This window comes from Lycorma delicatula, chromosome 1 (genome assembly GCF_047948215.1).
Source record: "Lycorma delicatula isolate Av1 chromosome 1, ASM4794821v1, whole genome shotgun sequence".
In the NCBI taxonomy this organism is placed as follows: domain Eukaryota; kingdom Metazoa; phylum Arthropoda; class Insecta; order Hemiptera; family Fulgoridae; genus Lycorma; species Lycorma delicatula.
Genome location: NC_134455.1, coordinates 375,759,783 through 375,782,146, shown reverse-complemented (window position 1 = coordinate 375,782,146; position 22,364 = coordinate 375,759,783). Strand labels below are relative to the sequence as shown.

Genomic DNA, 22,364 nt, shown 5'->3' with positions numbered 1-22,364 from the left:
TCAAACTGGTTTGAACTATCTTGAGGACCAGTTTAATACCTTCAAGCGACCTAATACTCCTATCATACTTCTAATTACTCGTAAGCTATGCTAGCAACTATTTTTTACATAATACATAAAACTAATAACTTTATTTCTCATCTTATCCGCTCGTGTTTTCTTTGTTAACTGATAATTGTTACATTTTTTTTTTTTAAATTTGGAGGTATTTCTTGAGTCTTATGAATTTTACATACTAAATGTGTGAAACTTATTCACAACTACTTTCCCCTTAGAGTATAGTGATTCAGTTAGTACATCATCAATTACTACCACTTTTTTCATCATTTGCTACTTTTTGTTTTAATATTTTACAGCTCTATCAAGCTCATACAATAATATAGAGCCTCCTCTAAAATCATTATCAACAGTAATTTCTCCTCCAACAGTAATTTATCAAACAATTTTTCTCCTCCATACCCTTTTTCTACCTATTCCAGCTCCATGTTAACTCTTTTTTCATTCTTTAACAAAAATGTTATGTTGTTTCTAAAGAAAATAAATTAATAAACCTGAATTTTCCTGAATTCTCAACTAATATGTACTTAAATCTGTATAGAGATATTTTTAATTGACTTCAATTTTATTTTACAATGATTTTATTTATTTATTGTCTTTCCTGGATTAATAGTCCTTTTTTTTGCCTTCATCAAGGATTTTGTACAAGGTTTGGACTCTGCAAATCATATTTAGGAGGAGGACCTTATTAGATAGTAGTTAAACTTAAGTTCTGAACTAAACTTAACTCTTTAGATCAGCTAAACTTTAGTTCTTTAATTGTTTTCCTCTCCTTCTCCTCCCTTTTGATACACAAGAATTTTTATGTTTGATGAAACTAGACTATTCATTTATCCTTATCATCCTCAATTGAATTCTCCACACACCGATAAGATCATTTACATTACCCTCATAGGTAATACATTAGAATTCTTAAATAGTTTCATTGTATGATGTATGAAATCTGGTAACCCCTTCAATTGTTCCTAAAAAGTGGATTTCTAATGCTTGCTAGTATACTGAATTCTCATTTCTTTAAAGAAGGATGAGTCATCATTATTATATAAAAAAATGTTTTTAGTTAATATTCTTCTGTCGTCTTTTGTTACTGCATGTGTATGAAAATAATAAAATCTGTTTGACTTATCTTGCATTTTGTGGTCCAATTTACATGGGTTGTCACAGCCTAAGCAGTCAAACTATAATACCTATTTCAGAGTACTTCCATCAAGAAAAAAATTACCTCCTACAGGATATCTTCCTCTCAATGTTACAACTTCTCAGCTCTTAGTTCTCATATGTAGTACCTTTAAATAGTATGAATAGTATAATGTAATGTAACAACTTTTCTCTTTAAATTATTAGATTTTATTTTATAATGCTCTATAAAAGTTTTTCCTGGCTTTTCTTAATTTTTTCAGACAAATTTTAGAGCTGTTATTTTTGTTAACCACAGAGTAGCACCCTACCCGCTTCTTAATATTTTACCTGTATAATTTTTAATTGTGTTATGATCTATGCAATTAACTGCTTAAAAAGCCCATACTTTAGTCAATTAAGTAAATTACACCATTAAACTTACCAGATTGAATAAAAATTGGTGATTTTTAATAGGCACCATTTCTAAAATTACAGAAAAAATTGCAAGAACACCTAATCAATCATGAAGTTTCTAGCACAAGGTGCTTTTCATGATATTTCTATTTTGGGTCTACTGTAAATTCATTTTCATACCTACATTTTTACTCGACCTGTATGTGGTGCAGTGCAATAAAGTACACTGACAAATTATTTATATTTACTTGATTGAATTTATACATCCTGACCTCAAATAGGAAGACACCCTCCATGTGATGGTTTTGGTCGCCACAACATCCCCCTGTACCTAACCCTGGCGGGCTTTACCAGAGGTCATCTCCAAAACCTCAGCAAAAGGCATCTTTTAGCTTTGTTCTTGCCTTAGTCAGAATTCCACATATGACATTCCCATCGGTGTACTACTACCTATAGATAACTCTTTAAAAGCAAAACACAACAAAAGTCCAAGACTGAATAGACAACTAGAAGGAAATGAAATCACAACTACCTACCTGAAACAGGAAAAAGGTGAGTTCAACAAACAGTGTTAGTGCAAAACATAACACAAAAACAAGAAACAATAACAAAATATAAAACCAAAAACAACAACAAAAACATATACCATAAGACAAGACAAAAAACAAAACAAAATTTAGGATAAGGCGAATCCTAGCAGAACCCTAAACTCCTTCAGCAATCCTTTCCCTTGCCAAGTAAATGATGAAATTCTCAACGATCACCCACACGGCCTGGTTCCTCCAGTTTACACGGAGACATCTAATGCCAACCTGATAATATTGAGCCGGCAAATAGTCTCTGAGAGCATTAGCTCATAAGTAGGGCATAGGTAAAGAACGTGATAGGCATCTCCAACAGACAATGGTATAATAAGCCTTTTTTTTTAAATCATAAAAAAATTATTCAAACACAATAATCAAACTTCAATAGTTGATCAGCCACCAATACTACCAACACACCAAATGAAAATTTCTCAATTTATTCTTCAAAGCTATTTCTAAATAATAAATTTTCATTTCTTAATTTTTTTAACTTAACAATGAAATAATGCTATTAAACTATAGTCTTTTTTAATTTTTGTTTTGATTTATTTTTAATAACTGATTTTGTTTAAATTCATTTTTCAATACTGAAATGATTCTTCTTTTGGTTTAAAATTATAATACAGTATTTTTCTGCATGTTTTAGTCTATTTTGTTTTCAATAATTCAAATTTTCAAACTTTTCTTCATATCCTGTTGACTTTGCTTTTATATATTTTCTCATAATTAAATTCTCTACTAATTTTGTTGCAAAATATGATGTATTTACTAGCAATTTAATGAAGTATTGTACATCAAACCTAAAAAATTGTGTTTTGTAACACCAATTTTTTGTACTTCACAGTCATTTTCTTTAAAATTATATAAGATACTGTTCTGAAACTATTCAATTTTAGAAGTCAAAACCCAAATGAAACTAACAAATTTACCCATTAATTTATGATCAAAGAATTTCTGTATGATTTCATTTTGTTTTTTGAGAAAACATGAGGGCTAAAGTTTTTGTAAGTTTAACTTGGAAATGAAGCATTTTTGGAGCCATATCTATATGATCTTTTTTCTTTATTTTTAAACCCCTAATACTCAGCAGTATGTTTGTTGTTGAGGAGTTTTTTTAGAAACAGTGATTCTCTGGACACAGTTCAATGTCTTTTCCATCAAAATTTTAATGATGAGGTGCAGTTTCAGATCGAAACACCATACTCTGAAGGGTTGAGACATTTAGATGAAGTGGGTCAGTGATGAAGAAAAAACCACCTGCCCCTTCTCACTCTGTCTACGTTTTCCACAGTTCAGACTGAACGGGGAAGGCCCGTTCTGAGGCAAGAACACCCTAATAACGATGAATGATGAAGCCCATTTCCATCTGGATGGCTATGTTAATGTACAGAACTGTCGGTACTTGTTGTCGGAGAACCCATGTGAACTACACCAAAAAACCTCTCCATGGCTCAAAAATCTCTCCATGGCTCAAAAATAATAGTGTGGTGTGGTGTCTCCAAAATACGAATTGTTGGTCCTTACGTTTTTGAAGAGGGGGGAACCATAGTTAACAGCAACATTAGCAAGCTACATCGACATGTTAAACAACTTCCTGTGTCTAGAACTGAAAAGGCATCAGGTGAACATGAGAGAAATGTAGTTCCAACAGGATGGTGCCAGAGCTCACAAGGCAAGAACATCGATTGAATTGGTTCGATAAATGTTTCCTGGACATGTCATTTCAACCCACTGGGTTGGTGTAGTGGTGAATGCGTCTTCCCAAATCACCTGATTTGGGAGTCGAGAGTTCCAGCATTCAAGTCCTAGTAAAGTCAGTTATTTTTATACGGATTTGAATACTAGATCTTGGATACTGGTGTTCTTTGGTGGTTGGGTTTTAATTAACCACACACCTCAGGAATGATCGAACTGAGACTGTACAAGACTACACTTCATTTACACTCATACATATCATTCTCATTCATCCTCTGAAGTATTATCTGAACGGTAATTACCGAAGGCTAAACAGGAAAAAGAAAGGACATGTCATTTCACGATTCGGTGATGTTTCTTGGCCCCATGCTCTCCTGATCTATCGATTTATGACATCTTTTTGTGGGGCTACCTGAAATCAAAAGTGTATGTGAACAAGCCACACACAATTGAAGACCTTAAAATTTCCATTTGTCAAAAAATTGAAGCTGTGTCAAATGAAATGCTGGAGAAAGACATGCAGAGCTTTGAGGAGAGGCTCCAAATTTGCGTTCAACAAAAAGGACATCATCTTACTGATGTTATTTTCTTAATTCTTACTGACATTATTTAATTAAGGTATGTTGATTTCAAAAATGTAATAAAAGTGTTATTATTTAATGTAAAACTTTTTTTTCTATAAATAAAACAACTGAAATTATTCAGTAAAGAAAAACATGCGTTTCCCTCTGGTCTATTTTTTATATATGTATATGAAATTGTAAAAATTATCTGTTTATTTGACCTTTTATGGTTAATTAAAAATAGAGTTAAACATTGTTCTCTTTTTTATTTGTAAATTTATATATTCATTGTTTTTTTTTTTACAGATACAAGCATCTCAGGTTGATAATGCTCTTAAAGCTGGTGTTGCTCAAGTTGAAATTGAATTATTAGATATTAATGATAACCAGCCTCAGTTTGAAGTTGATTTATATAATATTAGTATTGTAGAAAATTTACCCAATGGTTTTAGTGTTCTTCAGGTTGTAGCTACTGACCAAGATCAGGTAATGAGAATCATAATTTTTGTGTATTTTACTTACAAATTTGTGTATATTAATTTAACTGTACTAGGTAATACTTACTAAATATAATATTAGTACGAAAACAGTGCTAATACTGTACTAGATTTAACCTACTAGCTAATACCCAGTTACAATTACTATTTTATTTTTTGGCAAGATGAATTTTTAAAGGCATCACCCTGAGAACAGCTAATGATGAATGATATGGTGCATTATCCATTACAATAACTAACTCAAGAAGTCTGAAGTTTTTTCTCAAAATATTTATTGTTTATTTGTTCTTGATAATCCCCACTAGTGAACTTCCCCATTAGTAAAACTTGCTTGAAGAGCATTGCACCTTCACAAACCCAGATTACTATCCTCACACAAAAAAATCGGCTTATTTCCTGCATTATATTTCCATTGTATGCAACATACATTATCTGACTGCCAACATTTGGAGACCATAAGGTTGTTATCGAACCATGTTTCATCTAACTAAAATATGTTTTTACCAGCTTCTTGAAGAGCCTTCATTTGGTCAGATATTTGTACTGCCTTGGCACTGTATCTGGTTTTTCTATTAAAATCTTTCTTTTTGTCTGATATTTCCACCATATGAATCCTATACTTTTCATAATTTCAATTAATGAATCTCGACCTCAAGGGAAGTAGATTCGCTTTTTTAATAGGTGAACCAATTTTCTGGCGGTTGATACTACTTTTTTTTGCGACGTAAAATTCTTCAATAATTCAATGAATTATACATTTATCTATATCATCGATAGAAACTTTTTACTCTTCTTTCCAAGTGTCTTATTTTCCAAGAGGTAAACAAAACGTGTTTTAATGGTATTAATTGGTCGAGTATGTCTTGTCCACTTGTAGTAGGTAATGTTTCTCCAGATGGCACTGGCAGTATTTGTTCTTACAATTGTTTTGCTTTTTTGCGGACACTAATAATGAAATGTTCCAACTTTCTATAGTATTCAGCTGCCCTTTTAGTTGCCTGACTGACTGGGTAGTAAGAGATTTACATTTTGATTCACTGTTACATTTTTCAATTACTCTACCAATTAACTGCAGAACTTCACTCTGAATGACAAAACTTCATTTTTTCTAATTTGGCATACTTGATTTAGGTTGGGTATTCATTGTTCATACTCAAAATAACACATTAAAAGAACAAAAAATTTAATATTAAATGAAAACACTGATATAACACTCCTAAACAACCACTCACTTGAAGCCGAATAAGTCAATAATAATAATTACCAAAAATTTGTTTAATTTAGAATAAATATCAGTGAAAAGCAAATAATTAACAGCAAGGTATTATAATACATGAAAGCTAACAGTACTATAAAATATAACTATACAGTGACTAACATGTTATTACAAATCCACTGCTACTCACTGTAGGTCTTAATTCTGAAAGATATCATGCATACTATTACTCACTACCCATATTCACGGAGCTGTATGTCACACAATACATAATTTATTATATTTTTCAGTTTTTGTCATCATCATTTGTTGGTATAGTATTTTTATAATGAAATCATACATAGCCTGATATTCAACTTAAAATGTTTTCATATGAAAGGAAATTGGAATAGGCATATTAAAAAATTATTGCATAATCCCAGTTCCACAGAGTCGTACCTCATAACAATATCTCTACATCATCAATGCTCCGGGCACAAGCCTGAATTAGTCAAATTAGTAGGGATAGTTTGGATATAGTGCCTACAGTTGCCCAAAGTTTGGCCAACTATCTGTAAAGACACCATATCCAGAAAAAGGCAGTGCAATATGCCGAATTGAGGAAATACATCTAGCAATCTGCATACTTCTCACATCAGGAAAAATAATATGCATGTATTGGCTGATGGACGATTAAGTCTACCTGACCTGCCATAAATGGAAACCTTGGCAGTCTATTTTTTTTTATGTACACAGGTGAAGCTGGCCTACCTTCTTGGCATCATAAAGTAATTTACACTCAGTTGCATACAGAAGTTTTTGTTTTTTTTTTGTGTTTCTTACAAATGGTTATTATTTATATAGGCTGCATATCTTAATGCCCCATATACATTTAAAACTGAAATAAAACCATTTTTTTATTTTCTACCTTAAAAAAATAAGAATTACTAAGTTATTGTAGTTATTTTTAATTTGGTGCTGATTTCAGAAAGTCTAAAGAAGAATTGAAAAACACTTTTCAGTGATTTGAAGACTGTATTATTACTATTTTAAATCATTTTATTTTTATTTTTTTGAGCAATAGTCATTGAATTTATTTCCATACTTTTCAAATATAATTTTATTAGATTCTTTATTTTATCTCAAACATGTTGTCACCAGTGATTAAGTTATTTATTAATATTGCTTTTATATTGACTGTTAACAAATTTTTCAATGTGAGTCATTGTTTCAATAAAAAAGGTAGACATTTGGAATGAAGTTAAAACTATAGGATGGGTGATCAAAGACCTCTTGGGAATTTGCTACAACTAAGTTTATTAGGGGTTTTCTTCTTTTTTTTAAACAGTTTTACAATAACCATATAAACATTCCCAAGTACATGATCAAAAAATTTTACAAGCAAGATCATTTTTTAATTCCAAAAAACATGATCATAATTGTACACACTGTTTCAAATTGCAATATTCTTCTTTTTATAAATATATTTCATATCTGGTAAAAAGTGTATGTTTATTATTACCGAAAAATATTATAGACAGATCAATTAAGGCTGTGCTGGTTAGCCAGCTGAATGTGTGCTCAGTGACTTAGCATTTTATCTATTAAATTCTTGTTCCTTTTGAAATAATTAAAAAAAATTTTTATAAATATATTTGTTTCATCATATTTATACTTTTTATTTAATTTTATAATATATCTTACTTAATAGTGTAAATTTATATTTACTAAATTTGAATTTTTTCACGTAATTTAAAAATCTATAACAGTTCATCACTTTAATTTTATATAATTTATTATACAGTATTTTAATTTATTTACAGGGTGACAATGGAGAATTTGTTTATCATTTAGTAGATCCTAGTCAGTCATTTAGTATTGACAGTCGATCAGGTTGGTTAACTGTCAGAAATCAAGCCAAACTTGACAGAGAACAAAGGCCATCTTTAACTATGAGAGTACTAGCACGTGAAAAAATGCCATCTGTGGTAACTCCACCAAGGTAATATGAAAATAAATTTTATTGTATATTTATCAAATTTGATGCTTTGTATAATTATGTTTGTAGATATATCTGATTCACAGCATAGATGATTTATTTATAGGAATTATGAGAATAAGAATTTGTAACTTAGTCTGATGAGAGGAGTCTTTATTATGTGTCAATTTCTATTTTTAATAAATTGCATTGGAATCTAAAAGAAGTCTTAATTTATGTTAAATTAAAATAAAATCTTTCCTTTTATAGAAAAAATATTTCTCTGATTTAATATTTAAATAATTAAGTAAACATGATTTTTTGAGTACTTTGTTAAACATAAATATATTTGCAAATACTTAGTAATTTTATACCTTTAAATTTATTTTATTGTTTATCTGTTTTATTTATCTCCTTTGCTTAGTTACATTACTATTATTTCATAAAATAATTATTTTTATGAATTAAGTTGGATTATAACAACATCTGTTTTCTTTACATAATATTCTACTTGATAATTCAGGTCTTATCAAGGTTTTTCCACAATTTCACTTTATCCTTTACAATTTTGTTATGATCTGAATAAAATATTTATGTATTTAAATAATGTAATTTTACATTTAATGTGCTCTTTACAGAATTAATATTAATACATTTCCTTGATAAATTGTCAAAAATTAGCTGTAAGAGGATTTTTTTTAGTTTTATATTATTTCATCCCTGTTCAGTTTATTTTTTATTAATGATGTCCTTAATAGGGTGTAAACATTGACTTTATAGAATAAAGTGAACAACTTATAGCATAAGTTGTCCATCTGTACAACATTTAATTCCCTTTACTATTACCATACAACATTCATTCTCCTTACCTTTATATACATGAATATTTTTATGAAAATAAATATTAAAATAATTTATTATAAAAGTTGTTATTATTATTCAATTTTTTTAAAGTTATTTCTGTTAAATATAAAAGGAAGTACTGCTTTTAATGTAATTATAAAATTATTTAAAAAATTATGGTAAATAAATTATAAGACAAAGAATATTTTGTCAGAGTTCCAGTATATGAAAAGGATATTACAATAAATAATATTATTTAAAGTATAACCTATATGGGAATATGCTTATGTAAAGCATTGGCGAGGTTTGAAGAATTTTAAACTACAAAAATTAAATAGGCAGTTACATCAATTAGGATGTAATTGCTTGTTTATGTGGGAATTAGAAAACCTTTCTCTAATAGGAACTTCAATCATTAGACTTGTAGTTAAAAGGATTTGAAAGTATTCATAAAAAAAAGGATTAAGAAATAATAAAGTACCACATCAAAATATTAAGTAGAAAACAGTAATTGTTTATGCCAATAATATGAAATGATTTATATTTATTTTTATTATGATCTCAGACATGTCTCACATATATTTTAGTGAAATCTAGGGTGAAAAGATGCCAGATTCTTGCAGGAACGTAATTATAGACCAGCTAGTCTAGAAACAAGCATGTTAACCAATACATTAACCCATGTTTGTTAGTTTTTACAAGTGAAACACTTCCAGGTGACATGAGATAAATCAGTTTTGAAAATTACAAGTTATTCATGAATAACAAGCTTCCTATGCCAGGCTTGCTAAAAATTAAAAGTGAAGTGGTTTCTGCTCAATGACCTTCGTCATCGAGATAAAACAACTCTGACAGTTTCCTTTCTTAAACTATCAATGTTTTATATTATAAAAACTACAAAAAATACTGTAAAGCAACAAAACATACACAAACAGTAAGTATGCTCTACATAATGTAGAGCTATAAAAATAGTGTAAAGCAACAAATTGATGTACTAATTTCTTTCAAGAAGTAATGCATTATGCATCCAGAAGTAATGCAAGAAGTAATGCATCTCTACTTATTAGAGAATACCAACTTTTACTAAGATCTATACCTTGTTTTATAGCAGAATTTTCCTAACTTATTATTCTTATAACTTATAAGTTATTTGTTTTGCCTCTATAAAATTTGGAAAAAAGATTAATAGTATTTCTAATAACTGAAGTACAATGAAAAATAAATGATTTTTCCCATGTTGCTAATTCATGATAGCAAACCAATGATTGTTACTATATATTTATAAATTTATCAAATCATTGTATAAATAAACCAAACACACAAAACGTTACTAAAAAATAATTTTTTTCATAAATATAAAAAATGTTGTGTATTATAAGAACAGAAAACTTTTGTACTAGGTCCTGGCTTAATGGAGAATCAACCTGACTGTAATTTATTTTTTTAAAACAAATTTTTTTGTATTCTTAGATCTTAGGTTATATTATTTACAATAATGTTATTCAATATAATAACCCAACAAATCTCCATGATGAAGTGGTAGCATCTTAGCCTTTCATCCAAAGGTCCTGGGTTTGAATCCTGATTAGGCATGGCATTTTTCCTACGCTACAAATTTCCATCTTCACATTCCCACATACAAACGTCTTTGTAGGCAACTATGGTATTTATTTTTGACTGATGAATTAGTCAAAAATAAATAATGTTTGACAAAAATTTGTTCTACATAATCTACTTCTAAAATACATGTGTGAAATTTATTTCTTATTAGAAAAAAATTGGATATTTTGTATTTGATGTTTTATTTATTTTTGATGAGTAATAAATATTCTTCCTTTTTCTTGTTACAGTGATTCATTTGTAAATGTAGAAGTAACATTACTAGATGCAAATGATAATAATCCTATGTTTGTACCTTCAAATATTTATGAGTTCATAGTTCCTATGGACACTCCTGAAAGCACTGAAATCGGAAAGGTAAAAATTGTAGTGATAGATATCATAATTAATTATAATTTTCTGTAAATTGAATTAATTTCTAAATTAACTCGTTCTCTAGTTTTAATTTACCATTCTATTTCCCAACAGTTGGTCTTTTTTTTTGTATTTTCCTCACTAATACATTAGTCTATAAAAAATTATTATTTTTTTTAACTTTGAGCAAAGTGGACCTCAAATATATTCCATAAAGTGTTCCTTATGGGATCAAATTGGTTATTTAAAATTTTATGTTATCCTTCATGAGGTATTTGTGTCATAAGGGATGTGATATTGCACCTTTTACCCACTTTTTACATAATATTACTTGCCAATTACAGGTTTTTTTTAACATATTCACTGTACTGATTTTCCCATTAATTTAATCCACCAGCCTAAAAATTATGAGATGAATTTTATTAATGCCAGGGTTTTAATAAGTGGAAAAATTAGCCAAAAATGTTTACACTAATCAGAATTCCTAAAAAGGGATCATGCATGAGCCATCATTATATGATCTGTTCCTCACAATAAGACTTAGTTATTGTGTATTTCCTGTGAGTTCTGATCACTCCGATTATATTTTGTCATTGAACTTCATGAATTTTCAGTTATATAAAAAATATTTTTATTTTCATAAGCATTAGAGAGGAATTTCTTTTTGAAAGATTTATCTGTCGCATGAATATAAATTTGGTCACAGTCATTAAAATATTTTATATGTATTCTTTTGGAATTATATTTATCTTTCTCGGATAAGTATGATTCATCTTATTCAGTTTAAAAACTCTGGCATTTTTTGTTTCTTGTTTTCTTTAATCTGTTTATATTGTTATTCCTGCTTCTATCTTTTTAGATGGGGTTTCTATATTTATTTAAATTGTTTTTGAAATTATATTTTTATTGTTTTTCTATTAAGAAGTTTTCATACCTATTTTCTCTTGTAGTTTGTTTAATATATTTTATTTCATTTTTAATTTATAATTTTCAATTTAATTTTTAATTTTAAATCTTGTAATCCCTGAGCTAATTGTAAAAAAAAAATATTAATTTGAATTGTTTATAAAACATTAATAAAACTGAACAACAAATTTTATAAGATATTCAGTTGAAATTCAGAAGGATTATATTAAACAAGGGAAGACATTTCAGAAATTAAACTGCATTTATGGACCAAGTATAGTTAGTAGAGAAAGATTGAAGATGATAAAATTTGCTTATAATCTAATGTTTACTGAAGAAAGTGAAAAAAATGTTACAAAAGGCCATACTAAAACTGGATACCCTTGAAGTATAACATAAAAATTAATCCAAAGGAAACAGAGATAACAAGTTGAGAGCATAAATTAAAATCTGTGCTTCTATGATTAATTACTGAAATAAGTTAAAATATGCCCCATGCATCATTAGATCATATTATGAATAACTAATGGATATCTTGATATGATACCTAACAAGTCCCATGTTATTATGAGGACATCTCTAGCGTATAAAATGCCTGATCCTGGTAATATTGCAGAAAATACCTGCAAAATATATATAGGACATACAATGGAACGTTCTTGGGATATGATATTTATAACCCCTAGAACAGGACTTCTTAAACCCAACATCTCAAATCAGATTCTTATACATATTTTAACTATGACATATTTATTCCACAAAATATCAGTGGCCATCAAAGCAAATGGACATTAACATGATCTACAAAAATCAGATATGTAAACAAAATAATGGTTTTGTAATAATACTTATTTTGATCCACAACATGCTTTATAAGGATTTAAAACAAGAAAGATGAAATGGCTGAATTGATGAGAGGGTAAAGATAAAATTATTCAAATAAAACCATTGAGTAATATATTTCAGTAATTTATGCATTATTTTTTAATTAACTCGTAAAGTGTAAGGAGATTAGTTTGTTAAACAAGAAATCTACAAGAGAAAAATTAATTGCACATTGAAGGTAATCTCATACAAAAAAACAGAGTTAAAAATTATTGCCATTTTGTTAAATCATAATTTACATAACCATTTAACCAATGAGTAAAACTAATTTAATAACAAATCTTTTGAATGTTGGAGTAAAATATTTATTTATTCACCTTTAAAACTATGCAGATTTAAAAATATGAAGCTGCTAAAATATAGTTTGTAGCAATGTATTTAAATGTAGGGACTTTTTATTTTTTGGTGTTTGTATGATGTCATGTATATATCCTGCTTTTTCTGAAGATTTAGGATATCTTTATATAAAATTGAATTATCCTATGATATTTTAAAATATCTCATGAATGTTCATGTATTACAGGATATATGGAATGAGTTTCACATATCTCAGGGATATTATGCACTATTCAGGGCTCACCTATTTAAGAAGCAAAATGACTTTAGATGAGAAACAATTTTGAATTGATTTCATAATTATCCAAGGGAAGCATTTTTTGCTTTCAATTATGTAAAGATGCTTCTAACTTTCAGTATTTTAACAAAGGAAATTAAAAAGAGGTTTGCGTAAAAGATGAAATTAAATGCTTTGTATAGAATGTGACCCTATATAATTCAGAAATATGACCTTTTTGGAAGATTTGACAAAACTGGAAACGTCTAAAATTAAGTGCTGCATGAGAATTGAGAAGATTCAATGATTTGTTAAAATGACAAACAAGGAGTTGCTTAGAAGAGTTGATAGAAGAGAATTTTTTTTTAAATTTAGAAAAAACAGACCAGTTTATTGGTCATCTGTAGACCAAGGAAACAATACTTAACACTAATTAAAGAGAAAGAACACATTTGATGAAAAAATTAAGAGATAAACAAGATTGGGAAAGAATGAAAATGAAGAATTGTTCCCAACCTATCTTCAGACTGATGAAAGATAAGATGAATCTTGTCTGTTTTCATTTATGTAATCATAAGCATTATTATAATAAATATTACTTTTGTTTGTCTCTATGCATTGTGTTATTCAATGTTGGTTGGAATACGTACAATTGGCATTTTGTGTTAGTTATTATCTAACTTCAGTTTTAATTATTGATATAAAATAAAAAAAGAAGAATAATATTTTATGAATGACAAATTTGAGTTATAAATAAAATCCTTCATTGTGATCTTTCAAAATTAAAATACTCTGGTATACTTTTCCTTAAATTTTTTACTTGAATGTATACTTCTTACAAGGCTAGATTGTTCCTAACTAAATCAGTGAGCTTACACGATCAATTGTCATTAATATTAATTTTTCTCTACTTAATATGCTTTGATATTTGTTACATTTTAAAATTTAATTTCATATTTTCAGGTAGAAGCAATTGATCCAGATTTAGGTCGAAATGGAATGGTTTTATATGAATTGCAAAGAAGTAACATGTCAGGAAGTCTTTCTCAGTTATTCTCTGTTAATCCACAAACTGGTCAAATCACTATTATTCAGAGTCCTTTGCCATTAGGGAGGCATGCACTATTTGTTGAAGCTTCTGATCAACCTGTTAATCCCAGTGAGCGACGATTTTCACTCGCTGTGGTAACTGTGGAAGTAAATGCTATGAGTAAGTATGTAGAAGTAATGTTATGAGTAAGTATTTAATTTATGAAATGATTAAGGAAAGTTAAGTTAATTAAGTGTACTTATTTATGATTTTACTATAAAATAAAGTAAATGGTATAATAAATCTCTGTCAATAAAATTCAGTTTAATTAGAGTTCATGTAAAGATGATTTTTAAACAAGTCTTTCACTTTTACAATACAATTTTATCATGTTAATGATGAAATTTTCTCCATAGTGTAGATGAAAATATTAATTTAGTCATTTTTTAGTGATAACAGAATAAAGGATTTTTTTAGTATTAAGGTATTAAAATATTTTTTAGTATTAAGGAACTTTTAGGATTCTGGAACCAAACAGGACACATTTATCCTAAAAAATATTTATGTGTAAAGGTGGTTAAAAAAAACTTACTTTCATTATTTTTGATTTTTCATTACAGTTGCAAAACTGATTTCAGATATTTTTATATTCTTCACACCCTGTTAACCCTAATGCCTTTAAACGTCAGCATTTTGTTAGCGATTCTGTTTTTCCCTGTAAACTGATGTAGCTAATTCCTTACCTATACTTGAAATATAAAGCATATGAAAGCGTATTCTCTGCAGTTTTTCCTAATGCATTGGTAGCATGGTACATAAAACCTCATGATCAAAACCTATTCCTAGAGGAATTTACCATGCTGTCTGATTGGGCAACAAGTCCTGATTGGATCTACACAATTACCTTCTACTGTTAAGCTTGAGCAGCCCTACCCTGCAGAAGCAGGTCTGACACTGCATATGCTGCTTTGCTAAGCTGCAAGCTCTCCTACTGTTTCATTTCATATCAGGTTGTGGAACTAAATGAAGTGGTGTTTACCTCATACTATTCCAGCTTCAAATCACAATACAAAATATTCTCAATATGTCTTCCTAGTGCATATGTGCTTCAACCATCCCCACATCCATCAGTGTCATACAAAAAGGGCAGATTATTGTTAAGCACCCACCGGGTTGGTCTAGTGGTGAACGCATCTTCCCGAATCAGCTGATTTGGAAGTCGAGTGTTCCAGTGTTCAAGTCCTAATCAGTTATTTTTACACGGATTTGAATACTAGATCGTGGATACCGGTGTTCTTTGGTGGTTGGGTTTCAATTACACACATCTCAGGAATGGTCGAACTGAGACTGTACAAGACTACACTTCATTTACACTCATACATATCATCCTCATTCATCCTCTGAAGTATTATCTGAATGGTAATTACCGGAGGCTAAACAGGAAAGAAAAAGATTATTGTTAAGGACAAGTCTGGTGCAAGAGCCACAACAGGTTTTATTCATAGTCTAATTCTGTCAGAGAGCAGTCAACTAATTCATCTAATCATGTAAGACATGACTTGACAACCGTACTAAGAGGTTGATGGTTATTCTAAAGTCCTAACCCTGCAGGAACCATGCATTTGAGGCATGGAAGTACGATAGAATAGAGTGCTTTGGATTTCTGCCTGCTTTAAGTGATTAGAGCCATTGTAGTCTTCACAAGCTAAATCATTAATAATCTAATGCACGGATGCTTCAGTGTTACTGCTGCACAACTGAGGGTACTAGCAGCAATCTGTGGTACAATAGCCATACTACAGTAGGCCTGCAATAAGTATATCATGGGTTGACTGAGAACATGGTTAAGCATTTTTCACTATATTCTGGGCAATATTCTTGCATGAAAATTTATGATCTAAAGAGCATTTTTGAAAATGGTTATCCATTTTGAGTTTATAGTGTTCAATTTTTTTCAAAAAGTGCTATTTCTGGTAGAGTTATATAAACTACATTTTTTCTGGTTTGCTGTAAATATGGTTTAACAGTTAAGGTAAAAAAATATATAGTTTTTAAATTTGTATTTATTGCCAAAGAAAGCAAAACTGAATTTAAAGTTATGCTAGCTTTCTTTTTTCTACTGTTTATGCAGTTGTGATTACTATATATCAAAATGTAAACTGTTAACAAACAATATTATCAAGTGGCTTTCTGTCATCTTTTTGATGTAGTTAGACATGAGAGATCGGAACTCCATTATGAAGAAGAACATAACGATACAGCTATTTCAGCAATGGAAGTATTACTGAGCTGACTATGTTGAATCACAAAATGCCTACTTCAAAGGAAACTGGAGATGGAACTCAAAAGTTTTGCTGTTTTCTGGTTTAATGTTACTTAACATTCTTCCATTAGTTAATTCTCAGGATTTTTTATTGTATATGTAATGTTTTTCTTAATGTTAGTATTTCATTAACATTTATTTGTATTTTTTTTAGGTAAGTCTGGAGCATTGCCTGACTTTGTTGGAGCACCATATGAATTCTGGGTTGGTAGTGATGTAAGCGTTGGTACGAGTGTTGGTCAGATTCGTGTCACCGAAGTTAGTGATTCTACAAAACTAATATATGATCTTCTTCATAGCTACCCTGAAGGAGGTATGAAAAATTATGAAGAAAAATTAATCAATCTAGTTCAAGTTTAGAATAATTCTTGAATAATAGAGATGTAGATGCAATTTACATTCTTTCAACTTTTTTTTTAATTCTATGAAAATACATCTTCTGAACCATTATTTAATTAAGTAAAATTCATAAATAATCAACCACTCAAATTTTTTAATTTTTTAAACCTAAGAAAATTATTTTTTAAATTTATTTTAAGGTAATCTTTTGACAGCTAGTAGTCATGGTAAATTTAATAATGCGTTAATATCTAAGACTATTATTTTTGCAGATAACTCTTAATAAAAAGTATTATAAATAAAAATCACAAAAACATTAATAAATTGAAATTTGGGTTTTGATAAGACTGGAAACTGCACTGTATACAACCTGATGATTCCACAACACTGGAATGTCTTTGAGAATAGCATCCTGAAAATTGAAGGATGTGGATTAAGATAAATAAAATACCATTGGCCAAATGACATTCAATAAAGTAGATCTCATAAATTATCAAAACTGAATAATGAGGTTGCAGTTTTATTGCATGTTATTGCCATTTATTAGTAACGTGATCATAGCAGTTGATTTTATCTAAAATTTATTAAAATACCATTTCCAAAAGACTAGAATTATTGTTTCCTCAAATTTTAGTTACATTTGGCGTAATAATTTTGTTTTAAACCAGCAAACAGAATTTTAATTTTTAATTTCAAAGTATTAGAAATGGTCTCTTTTTTCCAATCACACTAAGTCGTGGGGTCAGACTACAGATAACATTTTTCATGTGCTACAAAAATTCATCTTTCATAAGCAACTATAATAGGGCATTAACTGCTAAAATAATAGAATTTGAAATGTTATTTTACCCGTTAGTGAGTTAGGGTAGATGTAATGTATAATTTTACAATAGAATAAGGTATATAATTTTTTTCTTTACGTTATCTGTCTCCCTCTTTGTTTTAACTCATGCATTTAAAGCAGCTGAGATACCAATTACAATTGCTTCCTCTGAGATGAATATTATACAGCCAGTCCTTGTGATGAAGCAAGTATAGGTGTCACCTAAAGGATGAATATAAACTCTATTTCAGCAGTTTTTCATGCTGATATGCAACTACGTTCAATTAATGAAGAAGTAAACAGGAAACTACTTTAAACATCAATTTATAAAGTAAGCCCAGTATGAGATGCTTACTGTTTCTCAGAACTACTGTTCTATTTCCAAGAGTGACTAGAAATCATGCCAGTGTTGCCTCCAACTGTTGTGATTTTCACCTTAAAAAGTAATTAATAATTAAAAATAACTCCTCATTTTATAGATTTGATGATATCTAATTGTCTCATGAAAATTCTTCAATTTTTCTTAATTTCAGTACCTTTTGCTGTAGAAGAGCGATCTGGAACAATAACTGTAATTGACAGCATGACAAAATATGAAAGAATAATATATGATTTTGAAGCTGTTGTCACAGATGAAAAATCAATAACTCTTGTCACTAATGTGACAATTCATGTTGTTCATTCTGATACAATGTTTGCTGCAACGTAAGTTTACAATTTATTGATTTAAAATTTTTTCCTATAATTCCTTAATTATCATGAAAATCATGTTTTTGATTTATTAAAAAAAATACCATTATAAAGAATAAATTGCTTTAATAATCTTTTAAGTGCTTTTAAGATTGGTAATTAGTTGCCAATCCTAAAAGCATAACTAATAAATAAATTTAGTTAAAAATTAAAATACATTAATTGCCCATTTAGGGGTTGTAAATATTTTTCATTTAAATGTAGAAAATATTAAGATAGATTTGGAGATGAATTTTTTTTTTATAATTGTAATAAAAAATGAATTGGATTTATCATGGGAAATTTAATTTAAAAATAACAGTACAGTAGAAGTAACTGAATGAAGGAATGTAATAAATGTTAAGATTTATGATCGTAACCAAAGAATTTTTTTTAGAAAGTAAAATTAAAAAGAATGGATAATGTAAAGAAGACAAAAAAAGAAATTTACAGCTATCAAACAAAGATAACCACCATAAATTATAGTTAAATTAATACAAAACTGCCAAGTAGATTAAAATATTGTAGAAATGAAAAATTATTCAGAAGTTTATTAAACGGGTTTTTAAGTAATAAGAATATCGTTTTTTTTTTTTTACCTATTCAGTCAATGAATTCCTTACATCGTAAAACAAATTATGATAAAAAAATTACAACTGAATCAATAATTATTAACATACATCTCACACAATTAAAATTTGATGGTAGTTGGTCCAGAGAAATTATAAATTTAATTTAATATTTGTGCAGTTTTTTGCTAACACCTAATTAAATAATAATTTATTTTCATGTTATCTTTGTATTCCATACAAAATTAAAGCAAAAAAGGATTCCGTTCCAGTGGGTTTATTTCAATTTGTCCCCGTTACCTTGAATTTATATTTGATTATTGTTAGTACAAGGTTACACGTGAACAACTTAACCTGTTTTAATGAAACTTGAAGAATGAACTTATTTAATTAGAGAAAATAATTTGCATGATTTAACAATTACAGCAATGTCTGCAAGTTCTGTGCTTAAAATATTCTACAATAGTTCATTGCCTCTTGATAAAAAATAGATTTATATTTACTTACTCAAAATACACTTTAAAAAAAAAAACAAAATAAAATAGAATAAAAAATTATAACTGCTTTGCTTTCGGTAATTTTTATTTTTTTATTTTACCTTCAGGATTCATTTTAACAAAAGATTTAGGAGATAAAAATTAAAGTAAAAAAGATTGTGTGTAAGATTCATAAAAACCTTCTTTTTTTAATTTCAAACAGCAGTTTGTTCCTTCTGCCACTTTGTGAAAAAACCTTTTTTTGTGATTTTAATTATGTTAATGAACTTTTGTAAAATATTTTAGGGAACAAGAATTAAAGCAATTAAAACATGAAACAATTCTGTACATGACATTTTGCTGAAGTGTATAATAATTATGAATAAAATACATTAGGGAATTGCTTAATTTTATTTACAGATCAAATGATCCTATTCAGCTACAGTTCAGAGTAAGAGAAAACCTTTCAGGTGCTCTGGTTGGTCAGTTAAGCGATGGTAACAGAACAGCTGGTCCATGGAAACCAATACGATTCGTTATCACTAATCAACCAGATGTAACTGAACAGTTTGCTGTATCTCAAGACGGTACTATATACACACAGCGAGCTCTTGATCGTGAATATCGTGAATCTTACCAGTTGACTATATTGGCTGAAGGTGTACGTGGTCACATGCGTTCTGGTATCCTTTATCAGGTATTTTAACTAAAAATATTATTCAACTGCTTTGTTTTCAGCAATAGTTTGAATATTATCCATGTTGATTTTCATGTTTATTTCTTGATAATGTAAAACTGAAAAAAAATGTTGAAAATTTTAAGAAAAATTTGTTTGAGAGAAAGAAGACTTGTATATAATTTGATCAAAAATCAAGCAGCAGTAATAGAAATGTATGAAGGAAAGCAATAAGCTCTCATTCACAAACGAGTGAAACAAGAATACAGCCTGTCTCCATTGGTTTTCAAATTGTATGTAGAAGAAGCAACATTTGAAATGAAGGTAAACTAAAGTAAACTATTCGAGGCGTAAAGAATAAAAAGTTAAGATTTGTTAATGGCATTTTTCTTACAACAAAATCAAAAATAATTTTTAATTAATTTAGAATAATTTAATTTATTGCATAGAAAGAAACTCAGTTTGAAAGTAAATAAGAATAAAACAAAGGTAATGAAATGAAATATGACAAAAAGAAGAATATTAAGGTATTTAATCAGCGTTTCTCAACCTTTCAGTATTTGCGACCCAGTTTTCAATCATAATTCTCATCTCGCCCCCTTCTCATACAATAACATTGTATACAATAATAATGTATTTTGATGCTAAAGCTACACTACAACCTTACAAATTGTCAAGAATAAGTATTTTTATTGATATTTGGCAACACCGACTGCTGCACTGACAAAATCAGAATTGACGCCTCTCTGTTGCTCTCTATCTTATGTCCACACATCGGATATTCTCGTGACTTCGCAAGAAGTTCCGATTGGCTCGAACATTCTGGAACGTCTGCGCAAATGTGTATAAATGTTGCATCTCGTTCAACTCCAGCCCGTCTTAGTCGAGTCGATTCTTCTATCGCTATCAAATTTATCGTGAATGTGTATGTTGTAATTTGGGTATTAATTGCAATTCACGGTATTAAATATTCACGGCAGTAGATTTATACAGAATCATGGAAAATTTTTACGTGGACGTAAATGAACATTAGACGATAGTGAAGCATTAACAAGTGCACAGATGAGCGTGTTTCCTAAATAAAATCAAGAAATAATTTTTGGGTTTACCAATACTAAAGTAAATGAAGAAGAAAAGCTCCTATGTCATTTGCTCAAAGCTTTTGGCAGTAGACAGCATAAAACCTAATAAACTTAAACGACAATTGGTAATGCTTCATAGTGAGTACATTAACAAACACCAAGAATTCTTCAAATTAAAATTAAAATCATTGGAAAGCAAACATCATTTTAAAAAAAAAATTTGTCTGTGAATGTAAAAGCTTTATTTGCCTCTTTCAAATTTCATATAAAATAACAACCAGATGTAACAGTCTCACACCATTGGTGAAGAGCTTATTTTGCCAGCTGCATTTGAGATTGTAGAAACTATGTTCAGAGATAATTTTGGTGAACAGTTGTAGTCCACACCTCTGTCAAATGATACTGTTGCCTGCCAAATTGGTGATATAGCCAAAGATGTACAGCATCAGCTTTTCAGGAAGTTGCTTAACAGATTGTTTTCAATTCAGCTTGATGAGACAGTAGATCGCAATAAAGATACTCATTTCAAAGCCTATGTTCAATTTTGTGATGGTATGTCAGCAGTAGAAGAACTACTTTTCTGCAAACCAATAGAACTCAAAGCAGCAGCACTAGCATTATTTGCTATCTTGTGATTTTATAAATGAGGCAAACATAGAGTGGAATAATTATTTTGATGGTGTTCATTCAGTGTCTGGAAGATTCCAAAGTATACAAGTACTTGTGAAACAAAAATCTCCACATTGCATGAGAGAAGATCTGGCTTTCAAAGAAATGAGTCCTGGTCTGAATATTGTGCTAATGACGCGAGAGTTGTAACCGTAGTAAATTATATAAAAATGAGACCCCTAAACTCAAGAATCTTTTCTGCTCTTTGTAAAGACATGGTTGCAATGCATTTATGAATTATGAGATGAAATCATCATATTTCTAGAAGAGGAAAACTAACCAGAAGCTGAGAAGTTTTGAGGTGGCTTATTTGTGATGGAATTGAGGTGCTTGGTCGACATATTTGAGAAATTAAATACCGTGAATCTTCAACTCCAAGGAGCAA

At 29.2% G+C, this 22,364-nt stretch overlaps 1 protein-coding gene across 1 annotated transcript in view; it reads left to right on the top strand.

The window, feature by feature from the left end:
• Cad89D (cadherin 89D) overlaps positions 1–22,364 on the top strand; it is a 188,970-nt gene that overhangs the window by 124,947 nt on the left and 41,659 nt on the right. Inside the window, exons 8-14 of the mRNA XM_075355037.1 lie at positions 4,739–4,918; positions 7,948–8,126; positions 10,796–10,922; positions 14,227–14,473; positions 16,771–16,929; positions 18,312–18,483; positions 19,973–20,249. Of these exons, the coding sequence (XP_075211152.1) occupies positions 4,739–4,918; positions 7,948–8,126; positions 10,796–10,922; positions 14,227–14,473; positions 16,771–16,929; positions 18,312–18,483; positions 19,973–20,249 (1,341 nt within the window). The remainder of the gene's footprint in view (positions 1–4,738; positions 4,919–7,947; positions 8,127–10,795; positions 10,923–14,226; positions 14,474–16,770; positions 16,930–18,311; positions 18,484–19,972; positions 20,250–22,364) is intronic.